The 16,213-nt window shown below is 42.7% G+C and overlaps 1 protein-coding gene across 1 annotated transcript in view; it reads left to right on the plus strand.

The window, feature by feature from the left end:
• Positions 1-16,213, plus strand: part of LOC311135578 (unconventional myosin-VIIa-like) — a gene marked incomplete at both ends in the record, with an annotated part of 62,942 nt that overhangs the window by 11,513 nt on the left and 35,216 nt on the right. The window contains 16 exons of the mRNA XM_084169588.1: positions 407-483; positions 615-734; positions 913-1,055; positions 1,476-1,686; positions 2,245-2,380; positions 2,746-2,852; positions 3,337-3,378; positions 4,960-5,097; positions 5,310-5,468; positions 5,719-5,811; positions 7,560-7,654; positions 7,994-8,078; positions 8,332-8,550; positions 8,902-9,099; positions 9,396-9,515; positions 12,418-12,624. Coding sequence (XP_084025714.1) covers positions 407-483; positions 615-734; positions 913-1,055; positions 1,476-1,686; positions 2,245-2,380; positions 2,746-2,852; positions 3,337-3,378; positions 4,960-5,097; positions 5,310-5,468; positions 5,719-5,811; positions 7,560-7,654; positions 7,994-8,078; positions 8,332-8,550; positions 8,902-9,099; positions 9,396-9,515; positions 12,418-12,624 — 2,150 coding nt within the window. The remainder of the gene's footprint in view (positions 1-406; positions 484-614; positions 735-912; positions 1,056-1,475; positions 1,687-2,244; positions 2,381-2,745; positions 2,853-3,336; positions 3,379-4,959; positions 5,098-5,309; positions 5,469-5,718; positions 5,812-7,559; positions 7,655-7,993; positions 8,079-8,331; positions 8,551-8,901; positions 9,100-9,395; positions 9,516-12,417; positions 12,625-16,213) is intronic.

A 16,213-nucleotide genomic window follows, 5' to 3' on the forward strand; every position in this document is an offset into this window, starting at 1 on the left:
TTTTACCATGGGGTGTAGAGAAAATGTTGAACATGATGAAATTGCACCTTGTCTATTCTAAGATGAGACCCCGACTGATTATTGTTTTTTTTTATGGATCTGAGGGCGCCTGCGGGCCGCCAGTTGCCCATCCCTGACATAGATAGACACTGCGCTATCTAGAGCAGTGAATCCAAAGAATCATCTGAATGTTTGTGTTAGTTGTTAAGCCCTGTCTTGTTCTTACTTAGTGAATTTTGCTAGAGGTTTACCGTGGGATAGTCTTACTAAACTGGCACCTGACTACAAGTTAACTATTGAGTTAGAAGTTATATATTCACTTGGCTAAATGACTTTGCTAACTCAATTGGCTAATTGACTTGCTTTCCCCCTTTTATCCCCCTTTAAAACACATACACTCCAACAGCCCGTTGCTATGACAACCTGGATGCCTGCGTGGTGGTGCGATCTCCAGACCTGTCCACTGCTGCATCTCTGATGGAGGTGGGTAGTACTGTCTTACCTGTACATGATCTCTATGTTGGGCTTGTACTTTAGACTGCGTCACTGTGTATGGTGTTTGTGTATTGTGTTGTTGTTGTACTCTACTACAGTATGTTGTTGTTGTTGTTGAGGTGGACCCTAAGGACGTGATGTCATGTCTGACCACTCGTACCCTGATCACCCGGGGCGAGAGTGTGTCCACCCCCCTCAGCATGGAACAGGGCCTGGACGTCAGGGACGCCTTTGTCAAGGTCAGGACCCTGACACGCATGCGTGTGAACACGGACACCTTTTATTATCAAAGTGAGGACACACACTCCTAAATCGGATCCCTCACAGAAGGTCAAAGTTCCTTTCTGTCTAATGAAAGCTGTTCCTCCAAGAGCATCTACGACACAGTGTAAATGAACGTTGTCCCTCCTGTCGCAGGGTATCTATGGGAGGCTGTTTGTGTGGATTGTGGACAAGATCAACGTGGCCATCTTCAGACCTCCATCCTGTGAGAGTAAGATCATAAGGAGGTCCATTGGCCTGCTCGATATCTTCGGCTTCGAGAACTTCACAGTCAACAGGTGGTTCAAATTCAAAAGTCTAAAAGCTTTTTTTTCCATTTAGGGTACGTTGTATATGGAGCATGCCATGACATAATTGTAATGAATTCCCTATTGGAATTCTCTATTGGAAAATTGGATGACAATGGTATGTGCCTGACTAAAGTCAGACAATAGTGACAGCCTCTTTTGTTGATTTGTGCGGTTGACATGCTCACTGCATGGCTTTATACTCGATTGGCTGTCCAGGGACTGGCTCTCGCTACGTTCCTTCCCTGTAGATTTGAGCAGCTGTGCATCAATTTTGCCAGCGGGAATCACAGACACACACACAAATAACCACACACACACACGGATACGTTTTACTATCAAAGTGAGGACACGCACACCCCTAAATTGATTGGCTGTTGAGTGACCGACTATGTTTCTTCTTCCCTGAAGCTTTGAACAGCTGTGCATCAACTTTGCCAATGAGAACCTGCAACAGTTCTTTGTGAGGCATGTGTTCAAGCTGGAGCAGGAGGAGTACAACCTAGAGGACATCAACTGGCAGCACATCGAGTTCACTGACAACCAGGACGCCCTTGACATGATTGCCAATAAACCTATGAACATCATATCTCTCATAGACGAGGAGAGCAAGTTCCCCAAGGTACAGTACCAATATGGCAACTTACCATTTTATGTAAATCAATATGCATATTGTGTTTAGGTATTGTAAGAGGGGATGGACAGTTGGAGGCATTAAAAAGTTTGTTATTTAAAACTCTGTACCGAGGTACCGTGTTTTGTGGCAAATTATCTAAGAGACATGCCGAGAGGAGCCCGGTATTGCATACCAATACCACGGCGCACTAATTTTTTACAATTGTAACCTGACTATGCCTTTGCCCCTGAGTGAGTAAATAAAATGCTATTGATTTCTATTCGTTTGTGGTCACAAACTTGAAGGGTGCGTCCGAAATAGCACCCTAATCCTATGCCCCCTTTATAATAATAACATAGTATATGCCATTTAGCAGCTGCTTTCATCCAAAGTAACTTACAATCATGCATGCATACCATTTACGTACGGGTCCTGGGAATTGAACCCACTATCCGGATGTTGCAAGCGCCATGCTCTACCAACTGAGCTACAGAGGACCATATAGTGAATAGGGTATAATTTCAGAAGCAGCCTAAATATTTTTTCTCTGTTTGTGTCTCTCAGGGAACAGACTCCACCATGCTGTATAAACTCAACTCCCAGCACAAACTCAACACCAACTACCATCCCCCTAAGCACACCTACGAAACACAGTTTGGCATCCAGCACTTTGCTGGGGTGGTCCACTACGAGACCAGAGGTAGGCCTATTCTAAGGCATTAGCTTCACACTCAACCCAATTCATTGCAATCACATAATGAAGTCCCTGATGCTCCATGTAGTAGGACTTGGTTGGATTCTATAGGTAGGTTCATGGTCAGAAGACAAAGTATTGAGTCTATTAGTTGTTCATATGCTCGATGTCAAATCAACCCCTAGCCACTACACCCTAGGCACTTGTGAAGATCAGAGAGGATATGCCATGTGTAAGCAATGTGGTAATGACTCCACCTTGCCCTCTGATAAACGTATTTACACCTATCATATCTCCACAAGTGCATAGTGAAGAGGCCATGCCTAGAGGTTGGTTTGGAATTGGACATGGCTGACTCCTGTGTGTTTCAGGCTTCCTGGAGAAGAATCGTGACAGCCTCCACACTGACATTATCCAGCTGGTCCACTCCTCCAAGAACAAGTTCATCAAGCAGATCTTCCAGGCTGACGTCGCCATGGTGAGAGAGGACGTGTCTGGTGGTCACATAGTGATGATATTATGATGACACCTTGAATGTATTTTCCCTACTCACTCCACCAGGCTGTGTCCACGAAGCAAAAGGGAGAAAAGCTTAGAGTAGGTCATGATGGTGGAATTCCAGAGAAGCTTTAGACTATATAAATAGAATAACTAGAAAGTGCCTCCCCATTTAAGTCAACAGGTCTGTAATGGGTGGACCGGTGGCCATTTTAAAAGTGTACCCACTTATTTTTCTATGGTTATGACATCTTTTGTGACCTATAGTCAGAAGTTTCCTGTCTCCAAGTGATGATGTCATCAAGCGATCACTCTCAATTCTTACTTTTCTTTACTATTGCTACTATTCTTCTTTCCCTTAGCATTAGGCATGGCTAATACCACCACTCCCCTATCTTCATCTCTTAATCGTCCTCTGTCGTTCTCTTTCTCTTGTTGTGTTCTCTTGTTCTGTCTGACCCCAGTTTCTGTGTGGCTATCTGCCGCCCACCACTCCTTCTCCGAAGGTAAACAACGGCCATTCCTTCTGTGGTAAAACAATTTTGTACATAAACCCTGGATTGCTGATGTTATGTATTGGCCATAGAGAGGCTTTGACGCCACTGGTCGGCCATATTGGCACTCCCCAATAGGAGCAGTCCTCCATAGGAACGAATGGAATTATACAGCATTTCAATTAAATGTTTAAGGACAAAATAACATGTATTTAAGTATTTTTTGTTGTTGTAGTGGGGACAGTAACATTAGTACTCTCTAAAAAAAATACTTTAAGGAAAATGTTTATATATGTATTTTTTTTTTTTATGTTTAACTCGCTTATAATTTAAAAGTATAGAATAGAATAAGTGTCAAAAATGAATGTAGACATTAATAAATGCAATTATCTAGCTTCCAAAATCTTTTTTTACAATGGAGGAGTACCAAGATGGCTGCACACCCTGTCAGTCATCCAGGATTTATACACATCACTGAGTAAAACCCAGATCTCACTGCTGCCACCAAACCTTGTGTATCTTGTGTTTCTCCAAAAAAAAAAATCCTTCCATTCTCTGTGGAACTCAAACCTTTCTGTCCCTCTTTCTTTTCAGTCTTCATCCCAGTGGTACTAATATTAAAACAGTGATTCTCAAATATTTTTAATCTGTGACCACGTCATTTGTCACTGCGACCTAGCAGGAACTGGCCACAACCCACCAGGGGGTCACAACCCACTATTTGAGAAACACTGTGATTTAGAGTTGTGTTTAGAGTTTACACCAGGGGTCTTCAACATTTTCTTGCCCAGTGACCCTCTCCCAGACAAACCGGCAACCCAGGGACCCCCATGATATGTTAGCAAAAAACTAAATGTGCATGTCTTGTCTTATCAGATAATGTCAAGGAGAAGTAATCAACATTTTAAAATGAATAGATTTGGTAGATAGTTTTTCATTATTTTGAGGAAGTGTAAACTCTAGCATAGCCTACTAGCTAGAAAGGTAACTCCAAACACATTTTCGCTAAGAGCAGCTGTTTATCTGGTTAAAAAGGTTAGCATGTGTTGTCAAAAATGTATGTGCAAGTCAAAAAATGTAACAGCAGCCAGCAGCACTTGCCACACTGGTAGCCTATACTCCAGTGAGTGTAATTGGCTCCAATGAGTGTAATTTGCTCAATATTAGAAGGTTGAAAAAGAAAGTTGGCATCATTAGAAAGAAGATATTCTCCTCTTTTCTCCTGTAGGTATGTCATTCAAAATGTGTTTATTCTGTTGTTGCTAGCAATATTCATAGAAATATTTTGTGTTTTTTTCTGTGGACCCCATGCAGTACCTCTGCGGACCACCGGTTGAATAACCCTGGTTTACACATACATTTAAAGGCACAATCTGTAGCATTCCCTGTTGTTCAATTGTCATTTCAATTTGTGGTATACATATTGATTCTTGAAGAATATAACTTATAAATGTCAGTCCTTGCATCCATAGCTCTGCCTATGAATCTTAGAGTGGTTGAATTTTCCCAGCCCCATCCCTCAGATAACCAAACAAAGTGTCAGGGTCAGGTTGTTAAAATGAAAAATACATTGCTCTGTGTGTGTGTTGCCAGGGTGTGGAGACCAGGAAGCGATCCCCTACTCTGAGTAGCCAGTTCAAGCGTTCTCTGGAGCTTCTCATGAGAACCCTCAATGTATGTCAGCCTTTCTTTGTCCGCTGCATCAAACCCAACGAGCTCAAGAAACCCATGGTGAGTCCAACCTGAGGAACACACTAGCATAAAAGAGTGTGTGTATGTGTGGGGGGCGGGGTATTTGCGTGTGGTGTGTGTGGGCATGCCTGTGTGTGTGCGTGTGATTGTGTTGGTGATTGCATGCGTGCCTGTGTGTGTCACGATGTTCGTTTACCTTTCCCTTACAGCTGTTCACTTTGTTAACTCTGTCTGTGTGTCTGTCCATCTAGCTGTTTGACAGGGAGCTGTGTGTGCGTCAGCTGAGGTACTCTGGGATGATGGAGACCATTCGTATCAGACGTGCCGGTTACTCCATCAGATACACCTTCGGAGAGTTCGTAGATCGTTACCGTGTCCTCATGCCCGGAGTCAAACCTGCCAACAGACAGGTTAGCAGAGTTGGGCCCTGTTCATTAGGCACCAAACAAAAGAAATTGACTGAAACAAGGAGAGCCTCCTGGACTTGTCCAATAAGAAAAGCTTGTTTTCTGTTCCAAAATGTTTTAGAACATCTGTTTTCTGTCCTAATGAAGACAACCCTGCTGTCACTTTCGATTATATTACTATGTTCTGTTACTCTACTTCAGGATGGCTATTAGTTCAGAGAGGAGTCATTCATTCCCTGGTGTTTTCTCATAGGAGGACCTGAGAGGGACGTGTGAGAATATAGTGGAGGCTGTTCTTGGACGAGATGACGACTGGGAGATTGGGAAGACCAAGATCTTTCTTAAGGCGACTAGATTTCATAGATTACAAATCGACATGTACAGTGAGGGAAAAAAGTATTTGATCCCCTGCTGATTTTGTAAGTTTGCCCACTGACAAAGACATGACCAGTCTATCATTTTAATGGTAGGTTTATTTGAACATTGAGAGACAGAATAACAACCAAAAAATCCAGAAAAACGCATGTAAAAAATGTTATCAATTGATTTGCATTTTAATGAGGGAAATAAGTATTTGACCCCTCTGCAAAACATGACTTAGTACTTGGTGGCAAAACCCTTGTTGGCAATCACAGAGGTCAGACGTTTCTTGTAGTTGGCCACCAGGTTTGCACACATCTCAGGAGGGATTTTGTCCAACTCCTCTTTGCAGATCTTCTCCAAGTCATTAAGGTTTCGAGGCTGACATTTGGCAACTCGAACCTTCAGCTCCCTCCACAGATTTTCTATGGGATTAAGGTCTGGAGACTGGCTAGGCCACTCCAGGACCTTAATGTGCTTCTTCTTGAGCCACTCCTTCGTTGCCTTGGCCGTGTGTTTTGGGTCATTGTCATGCTGGAATACCCATCCACGACCCATTTTCAATGCCCTGGCTGAGGGAAGGAGGTTCTCACCCAAGATTTGACGGTACATGGCCCCGTCCATCGTCCCTTTGATGCGGTGAAGTTGTCCTGTCCACCTTAGCAGAAAAACACCCCCAAAGCATAATGTTTCCACCTCCATGTTTGAAGGTGGGGATGGTGTTCTTGGGGACATAGGCAGCATTCCTCCTCCTCCAAACACGGCGAGTTGAGTTGATGCCAAAGAGCTCCATTTTGGTCTCATCTGACCACAAGACTTTCACCCAGTTCTCCTCTGAATCATTCAGATGTTCATTGGCAAACTTCAGACAGGCATGTATATGTGCTTTCTTGAGCAGGGGGACCTTGCGGGAGCTGCAGGATTTCAGTCCTTCACGGCGTAGTGTGTTACCAATTGTTTTCTTGGTGACTATGGTCCCAGCTGCCTTGAAATCATTGACAAGATCCTCCCGTGTAGTTCTGGGCTGATTCCTCACCGTTCTCATGATCATTGCAACTCCACTTGGTGAGATCTTGCATGGAGTCCCAGGCCGAGGGAGATTGACAGTTCTTTTGTGTTTCTTCCATTTGCGAATAATCGCACCAACTGTTGTCACCTTCTCACCAAGCTGCTTGGCGATGGTCTTGTAGCCCATTCCAGCCTTGTGTAGGTCTACAATCTTGTCCCTGACATCCTTGGAGAGCTGTTTGGTCTTGGCCATGGTGGAGAGTTTGGAATCTGATTGATTGATTGCTTCTGTGGACAGGTGTCTTTTATACAGGTAACAAACTGAGATTAGGAGCACTCCCTTTAAGAGTGTGCTCCTAATCTCAGCTTGTTACCTGTATAAAAGACACCTGGGAGCCAGAAATCTTTCTGATTGAGAGGGGATCAAATACATATTTCCCTCATTAAAATGCAAATCAATTAATAACATTTTTGACATGCGTTTTTCTGGATTTTGTTGTTGTTATCCTGTCTCTCACTGTTCAAATAAACCTACCATTAAAATTATAGACTGATCATTTCTTTGTCAGCGGGCAAACGTACAAAATCAGCAGGGGATCAAATACTTTTTTCCCTCACTGTATATTATCATATTTTCACCTACATTATTACACATATTATGATAAAATAAACAATGCTATCTCTCTCTTTCTCTACTCTGTCTCTCCCGCTCCCTCTCCGTCTCAGGACCACCATGACATGCAGCTGGAGATAGACAGGGACAAGGCCATCACTGACAAGGTCATCCTCATCCAAAAGGCTGTAAGAGGAATGAAGGAGAGGTGAGGAAGGAGGGGATAGAGACAGGGGGAGAGGAAAGAGGAGGGGCAAGAGGGAGGAGGGAGGGTGAGAAGGGGGAGAGGAGACATGCGGTGGTTGTGGAGAGGGGATTCGGTGAAGGATCTTCTTCAAGTTAAGATTCGTTTATCCATATTGTACTTAGGGAAATTTTTTCACTTTCTTCCTAATAGATCTAATTCAGATACTACCGTTGAATTGTCTGGACATTTCAATGCACAAATATTGTGTTTGAGAGCTACAGAATTATATAATAGGTTTTCATATGCACCTCTCCCCACCCCTGTCTCCCCCCTCCTTCCTTCCCCCTGTGTGTTTTCCAGGACTAACTTCCTGAAGGTGAGGAGGTCAGTGACACTCATTCAGAAGACGTGGCGCGGCTATCGGTGCAGGAAGGACTACAGTGCGGTGAGTTCCTCTATGTCCATGATTACTGACATTTCACAACCGTCCATTTTCTGGATGGTTCACTTGGACGTATCCCTGGGCAGGAATGACATTTAGTCCCTCATTGGACGTTCCTTAAAATAACGTCCCACAGTTACTGAACTTTGGGTTGTAGTTATGTTGCTATAACGTTATAGTTGTGTTATATTGGTGTAGTTATGTTGTTAGAATTTTATATTGGTGTTTGAGAGTCTTGTTGGTGTCTCCTCTCCAGATGAGGATCGGCTTCCTGCGCCTCCAAGCCCTCTATAGGTCAAGAAAACTCTTTGTCACCTACCAATTGGCCAGGACGTGCATCACTCAAATACAGGCCCGTTGCCGTGGTTTCATGGTGAGGCGGTCCTTTTGGCGGCAGCTGCATGCAGTGATCACCATCCAGGCATACGCCCGGGGCATGATCGCACGGAGGGTTACCCAGAGACTCAGGGCAGAGGTAAGATGCTACACTACTCATACGCATATGCATACACACAGAGATAGACACACAGCAAGGCAACAGGGCTAAAGTAAGGCAGGAGGGGAAAAATGAAAATCTTATACTGCATAAACCACAGTATAACTGAGCAGAAACTCAGTGACTGAAAACGCACACATTTATTTAGGTCTTTGTGGCCTACTTCGACTCAAGAAGGCTATTTTATCTATACTCCTTTTGCTTCTGCTTCTTTTTCCATTTATTGAATGTTTTGTAACCTGTGTTTACTTCCTGCTACTGTACTTTGACATCTAAGAACATTTATGAAAATGTGTAAGTAATTAAACAACTCTCTCCCCCCTCTCTCAGCACCGGCGGCGTCAAGAGGCGGAGGGCCAGCGTCTGGTCGAGGAGGAACGTCTGAGGAACCAGATGACGGTGCGGCGGGCACGGGCCGAGGCTGAGAGGAGTCACCGGGAGCGCCTGGCTGAGCTGACCCGTCAGCAGGAGCAGAGGGAGATGGAGGCACGGGAGGAGGCGCGACGAAAGAAGGAGATGGTGGAACAGGTTCCTAAAGCACATAATTGTTTACTTAGGGGCAAATCTTAACTTACTACTACCCAATATCTTGTCTTTAGTTTATCTGGTAAACATTCATATCATACTCTGTTGACTTATGTTTTTATTATTCACATGATCAATGTATTACCCATTTTGGGTTTCTCTTCCTCACCTGCATATACAATAGCCTGATCCCAGATCGGTTTATGCTGTCCAAGCTACACATAGAGTACCCTGTGTTATATGTTTGATGTTGTCCTTTGTTTTTACTCTGTGTCTATAACTAAACCTCAACCCAACAGGTGGAGCGGGAGAGGCAGCAGCCGGTGGACCACTCAGACATGGTGGACCAGATGTTTGGCTTCCTGGGGAACACAGGGGCACTGCCTAACCTGGAGGGACAGGGGCCGGCCGGCTTCGAGGTGAGATTGGGGGTAGGACAGTAGATACTGTCTGTCTAGGTACAGTGGTGTATGTGCAAGGGGTATGGGTGTAGATGTAAGGGGTATGGGTTTAGATGTAAGGGGTATGGGTTTAGATGTAAGGGGTATGGGTTTAGATGTAAGGGGTATGGGTTTAGATGTAAGGGGTATGGGTGTAGATGTAAGGGGTATGGGTGTAGCTGTAAGGGGTATGGGTGTAGATGTAAGGGGTATGAGTTTAGATGTAAGGGGTATGGGTTTAGATGTAAGGGGTATGGGTTTAGATGTAGGATGTGTGTGTCTGTGTGCCTTCATGTACAGTGGGGGAAAAAAGTATTTAGTCAGCCACCAATTGTGCAAGTTCTCCCACTTAAAAATATGAGAGAGGCCTGTAATTTTCATCATAGGTACACGTCAACTATGACAGACAAATTGAGGGAAAAAAATCCAGAAAATCACATTGTAGGATTTTTAATGAATTTATTTGCAAATTATGGTGGAAAATAAGTATTTGGTCACCTACAAACAAGCAAGATTTCTGGCTCTCACAGACCAGTAACTTCTTCTTTAAGAGGCTCCTCTGTCCTCCACCCGTTACCTGTATTAATGGCACCTGTTTGAACTTGTTATCAGTATAAAAGACACCTGTCCACAACCTCAAACAGTCACACTCCAAACTCCACTATGGCCAAGACCAAAGAGCTGTCAAAGGACACCAGAAACAAAATTGTAGACCTGCACCAGGCTGGGAAGACTGAATCTGCAATAGGTAAGCAGCTTGGTTTGAAGAAATCAACTGTGGGAGCAATTATTAGGAAATGGAAGACATACAAGATCTCACCCCGTGGGGTCAAAATGATCACAAGAACGGTGAGCAAAAATCCCAGAACCACACGGGGGGACCTAGTGAATGACCTGCAGAGAGCTGGGACCAAAGTAACAAAGCCTACCATCAGTAACACACTACGCCGCCAGGGACTCAAATCCTGCTTAAGCCAGTACATGTCCAGGCCCATCTGAAGTTTGCTAGAGTGCATTTGGATGATCCAGAAGAGGATTAGGAGAATGTCATATGGTCAGATGAAACCAAAATATAACTTTTTGGTAAAAACTCAACTCGTTGGGTTTGGAGGACAAAGAATGCTGAGTTGCATCCAAAGAACACCATACCTACTGTGAAGCATGGGGGTGGAAACATCATGCTTTGGGGCTGTTTTTCTGCAAAGGGACCAGGACGACTGATCCGTGTAAAGGAAAGAATGAATGGGGCCATGTATTGTGAGATTTTGAGTGAAAACCTCCTTCCATCAGCAAGGGCATTGAAGATGAAACGTGGCTGGGTCTTTCAGCATGACAATGATCCCAAACACACCGCCCGGGCAACGAAGGAGTGGCTTCGTAAGAAGCATTTCAAGGTCCTGGAGTGGCCTAGCCAGTCTCCAGATCTCAACCCCATATAAAATCTTTGGAGGGAGTTGAAAGTCCGTGTTGCCCAGCGACAGCCCCAAAACATCACTGCTCTAGAGGAGATCTGCATGGAGGAATGGGCCAAAATACCAGCAACAGTGTGTGAAAACCTTGTGAAGACTTACAGAAAATGTTTGACCTGTGTCATTGCCAACAAAGGGTATATAACAAAGTATTGAGAAACTTTTGTTATTGACCAAATACTTATTTTCCACCATAATTTGCAAATAAATTCATTAAAAATCCTACAATGTGATTTTCAGTATTTTTTTTTCTCATTTTGTCTGTCATAGTTGACGTGTACATATGATGAAAATTACAGGCCTCTCTCGTCTTTTTAAGTGGGAGAACTTGCACAATTGGTGGCTGACTAAATGCTTTTTTCCCCCACTGTATGTCTGTGTGTGTGGGTGGGTGCACCTGCCTGTCTGCCTGCCTCCACTCACTGGCGTAGCACACACACCCGCAGCCTCCACAAGGCCCCACTAGATTTCTCTCAAATCCTAAATTAATCAGGAATGAGCAAGGTCCCCTAATTCATGTCTTCATTACATGTAGTGCAACAAGATCACTCATGGTTTGTAAAGTTTGTTTTTATTGGGGATTTTCAAATTAATCATTTTCTATAGTTTGTATTGAACTTTTATTTCTAGAGTATCAGTCAACTCCATCAGTGGCTTGTGAACTCCGTCACTGATTCATTTGTTGTCAATATTCTGAAAAAATATTTTGTTCTGCAACATATGCTTAAACAATTGAAGTATTTCTAGAAAATATCTAGAAAAACATGCCAAAATGCTAGAGCACGTAATAGTGCTATAAACAAAAATACGTTAATAATAATATAATATAATATGCCATTTAGCAGACGCTTTTATCCAAAGCGACTTACAGTCATGCGTGCATACATTTTTTTTTTGTGTATGGGTGGTCCCGGGGATCGAACCCACTACCTTGGCGTTACAAGCGCCGTGCTCTACCAGCTGAACTGGCCTTTAAACATTGTTGGACAATAATTGTAAAAATGAAATGCCTTTTATGGTGTCTGAGAGTTGACAGAAATGAGTTAGTTGCACTTTTTGATTAACTAAATAATAATTAGGAGGGTGATCCTTTACATGGTATGATAGCTGATACTTTGGTCTATCAAAATATATATTTCACATTTTGTTCATATATTTGTGGAAAATGTTGAGATTGTCCCATCTTTCAAGTATCCCTGACCTCTAAAACAGCAACATTTTCTGTCCGCCTCATGGCACAATGTGTAAAATAGCATGAGATTAGCTATTGATTAGCCGTGAAACTGCGCTATGCCACTGGTGTACCTACGTATGTGTGTGCACATGTGCCTCTCTGCGTGCCTGCATCCCTCCCTCTGTGCAGGCCTCCATGCCTCTGTGTCTCTGTGCCTGTTTACATGGGTGTGTTGTAGGACCTGGAGGTGGCTCTGCGGGCCGAGGGGGAGGAGGACGACTTAGACGAGGCTCTCCCTCTGCCTGACGACGAGGAAGAGGACCTGTCGGAGTACAAGTTCTCCAAGTTCGCCACCACGTACTTCCAGGGCACCACCACACACACGTACGTGCGGCGCACGCTCAAGCAGCCTCTGCTCTTCCATGAGGACGAGGGTGACCAGCTGGTGAGTTGACCTCTGACTTTTGACCTTTGACCCATTGTGTGTATATTCACCATTGTGGTCCTACAGCTTTGCACATGAGCCCTGAGTCATGAGTGTCTCACTCAACATTACCTTAACCCCATTCAGGCTACCCCCCCCCCTCCCCTTTGTGATACAAAGAGGGATTAAAATAGATTAAATTGTCATTTTTTTGTCAACAATCTACACAAAGTACTCTGTAATGTCATTTTTAGATAAATACAAATGTATAACTAAAATATAGTCGTTGCATAAGTATTCAGCCCATTTGTTGAGGCAAGGAGTAAAATGTAATTTAACAAATCAAATAATAAGTTACATGGACTCACTCTGTGTGAAATAATAGCTGTTGACATGATTTTTTAAATGACTAAACCTTCCTCTGTCCCTCATACATACAACAACTCAGTCAAGTATTGAATTTCAAACACAGATTTAACGTGGTATGTTCTTCAATGCTGGAAGGAGGGCCCCGAGTGAAAAAGTTTGGGAACCCCTGTATTAAACCACCCAGACACATCAAAGAGACAGTCGTCATTCTGAACTGAGCTACAGGACAGGAATGAAAATGCTTGGATGTTACCATGAGGCCATTGGTCATTTTAAAACGGCTACAGAGTTCAGTGGCTGTGATGGGAGAAAACTGAGGATGGATCAACAACATTGTAGTTGTAGTGGCGATTCCCTATGAAAAACCACTGGCACAGGAGAGAGCTGTCCATAGGTCCTTAACACGTCCACAAAAATCAGCTTTCCAAACGTTACTCTTTTTGGATGAAGTTCCCATTTATTGCGCATATAAAATATAAATAGCTCCAAAACACATATTCCTATAGAAAAGGTGCAGAGAGATGCATTCTATAAGCTGTATCTGTGAAATGGTAAGAACTGTATGTGCTCTCCTCTCACATGTGCTAACCCGTCCTGGTCACCTGTGCAACCTATATACACACGTCACCAGTGACCCATGACCCCAACATAGTGCCCTCTAGTGTACAAAACAAGTAAAAATAACCCTTGACAGACAACATATACACAACACATAAACAGGCCAAAATGGCTCCTACAGTAGTGTCTCCACAATAATTACCTAAATGACAGAGTGAAAACAAAAATACAAATATACAGAATACAAAATAAGTCTAAAGTAAGGCTGCAAAAAAAACACAGCAAAGGAATACACTTTTGGCCTAAATGCAAAGCCTTATGTTTGGGGCAAATCCAACAGAACACATCACTAAGTAACTGCCTCCTTATTTTCAAGCTTGGTGGTGGCTGCATCATGGTATGGCTATGCTTGACATCGGCAAATACTGGGGAGTTTTTACGGATAAAAAGAAAAGGGATGGAGCTAAGCACAGGCAAAATCGTAGAGGAAAACCTGCTTCAAATCAAATTGTATTTGTCACATACACGTGTTTAGCAGATGTTATTGCGGGTGTAGCGAAATGCTTGTACTTCTATCTCCGACAGTAGAGTAATATCTAACAAGTAATATCTAACAATTTCACAACATATACCCAATACACACAAATCTAAGTAAGGAATGCAATTAAGAATATATACATATATGGACAAGCAATGACAGAGCGGCATGGACTAAGATACAGTATAATATTATAGAATACAGTATATACATATGAGATGAGTAATGCAAGATATGTAAACATTATTAAAGTGATTATTCAGTCTGCTTTACACCAGAGAGTGGGAGAGAGATTCACCTTTCAGCAGGACAATAACCTACAACACAAGGCCAAACCTACACTGGAGTTGCTTACCAAGAACATGTTGAATGTTCCCATGTGGCCAATTTACAGTTTTGACTTAAATCTGCTAGAAAATCTATGGCAAGACTTGAAAATTGGTGTCTAACCATGATCAGCAACATCTTGACAGAGCTTGAAGAATTTTGAAAAGAATAATGGGCAAATATTGCACCATCCAGGTGTGCAAAGCTCTTATAGACTTACCCAAGAAGACTCACAGATGTTATCGATGCCTAAGGTGTTACTAACATGTATTGACTCAGGGAGCTGAATACTTATGCAACGACTATATTTTAGTTATTTAATTTGTATTAATCTTTATATATATATATATATATATATATATATATATATATATACACACAGTACCAGTCAAACGTTTGGACACACCTACTCATTCCAGGGTTTTTCTTTACTTTTACTAATTTCTAAATTGTAGAATAATAGTGAAGACATCAAAACTACGAAATAACACATATGGAATCATGTAGAATGTCCATATGTGTTATTTCATAGTTTTTATGTCTTCACTAATATTCTACAATGTAGAAAATAGTAAGAATAAAGACAACCCTTGAATGAGTAGGTGTGTCCAAACTTTTGACTGGTACTGTATATATACACGACCGTTCAAAAGTTTGGGGTCACTTAGAAATGTCCTTGTTTTCGAAAGAAAATCTTTTTTTTTGTCCATTAAAATAACATCAAATTGATCAGAAATACAGTGTAGACATTGTTCATGTTGTAAATGGCTATTGTAGCTGGAAACGGCTGATTATTAATGGAATATCTACGTAGGCGTACAGAGGCCCATTATCAGCAACCAGTCCTGTGTTCCAATGGCACGTTGTGTTTGCTAATCCAAGTTGATCATTTTAAAAGGCTAATTGATCATTAGAAAATACTTTTGCAATTATGTTAGCACAGCTGAAAACTGTTGTGCTGATTAAAGAAGCAATAAAACTGGCCTTGTTGAGACTAGTTGAGTATCTGGAGCATCAGCAATTGTGGGTTCTATTACAGGCTCAAAATGGCCAGAAACAAATAACTTTCTTCTGAAACTCGTCTGTCTATTCTTGTTCTGAGAAATGAAGGCTATTCTATGTGAGAAATTGCCAAAGAACTGAAGATCTCGTACAACGCTGTGTACTACTCCCTTCACAGAACAGCACAAACTGTCTCTAACCAGAATAGAAAGAGGAGTGGGAGGCCCCGGTGCACAACTGAGCAAAAGGACAAATACATTAGTGTCTAGTTTGAGAAACTGACGCCTCACAGGTCCTCATCAATCTACACACAATACCCAAAAATGACAAAGCAAAAACAGGTTTTTAGACATTTCTGCAAATGTATTAAAAAAATAAAAAAAACTGAAATATCACATTTTCATAAGTATTCAGACCCTTTACTCAGTACTTTGTTGAAGCACCTTTGGCAGCGATTACAGCCTTGAGTCTTCTTGGGTATGACGCTACAAGCATGGCAAACCTGTATTTGGGGAGTTTCTCTCATTCTTCTCTGCAGATCCTGTCAAGCTCTGTCAGGTTGGATGGGGAGCGTCGCTGCACAGCTATTTTCAGGTCCCTCCAGAGATGTTCGATTGGGTTCAAGTCCGGGCTCTGGCTGGGCCACTCAAGGACATTCAGAGACTTGTCCCGAAGCCACTCCTGCGTTGTCTTGGCTGTGTGCTTAAGGTGAACCTTCGCTCCAGTCTGAGGTCCTGAGCGCTCTGGAGCAGGTTTTCATCAAGGATCTCTCTGTACTAGTCCCGTGTAGCTCAGTTGGTAGAGCATGGCGTTTGC

Source organism: Coregonus lavaretus (assembly GCF_964263955.1).
Source record: "Coregonus lavaretus genome assembly, chromosome: 10".
NCBI lineage: Eukaryota > Metazoa > Chordata > Actinopteri > Salmoniformes > Salmonidae > Coregonus > Coregonus lavaretus.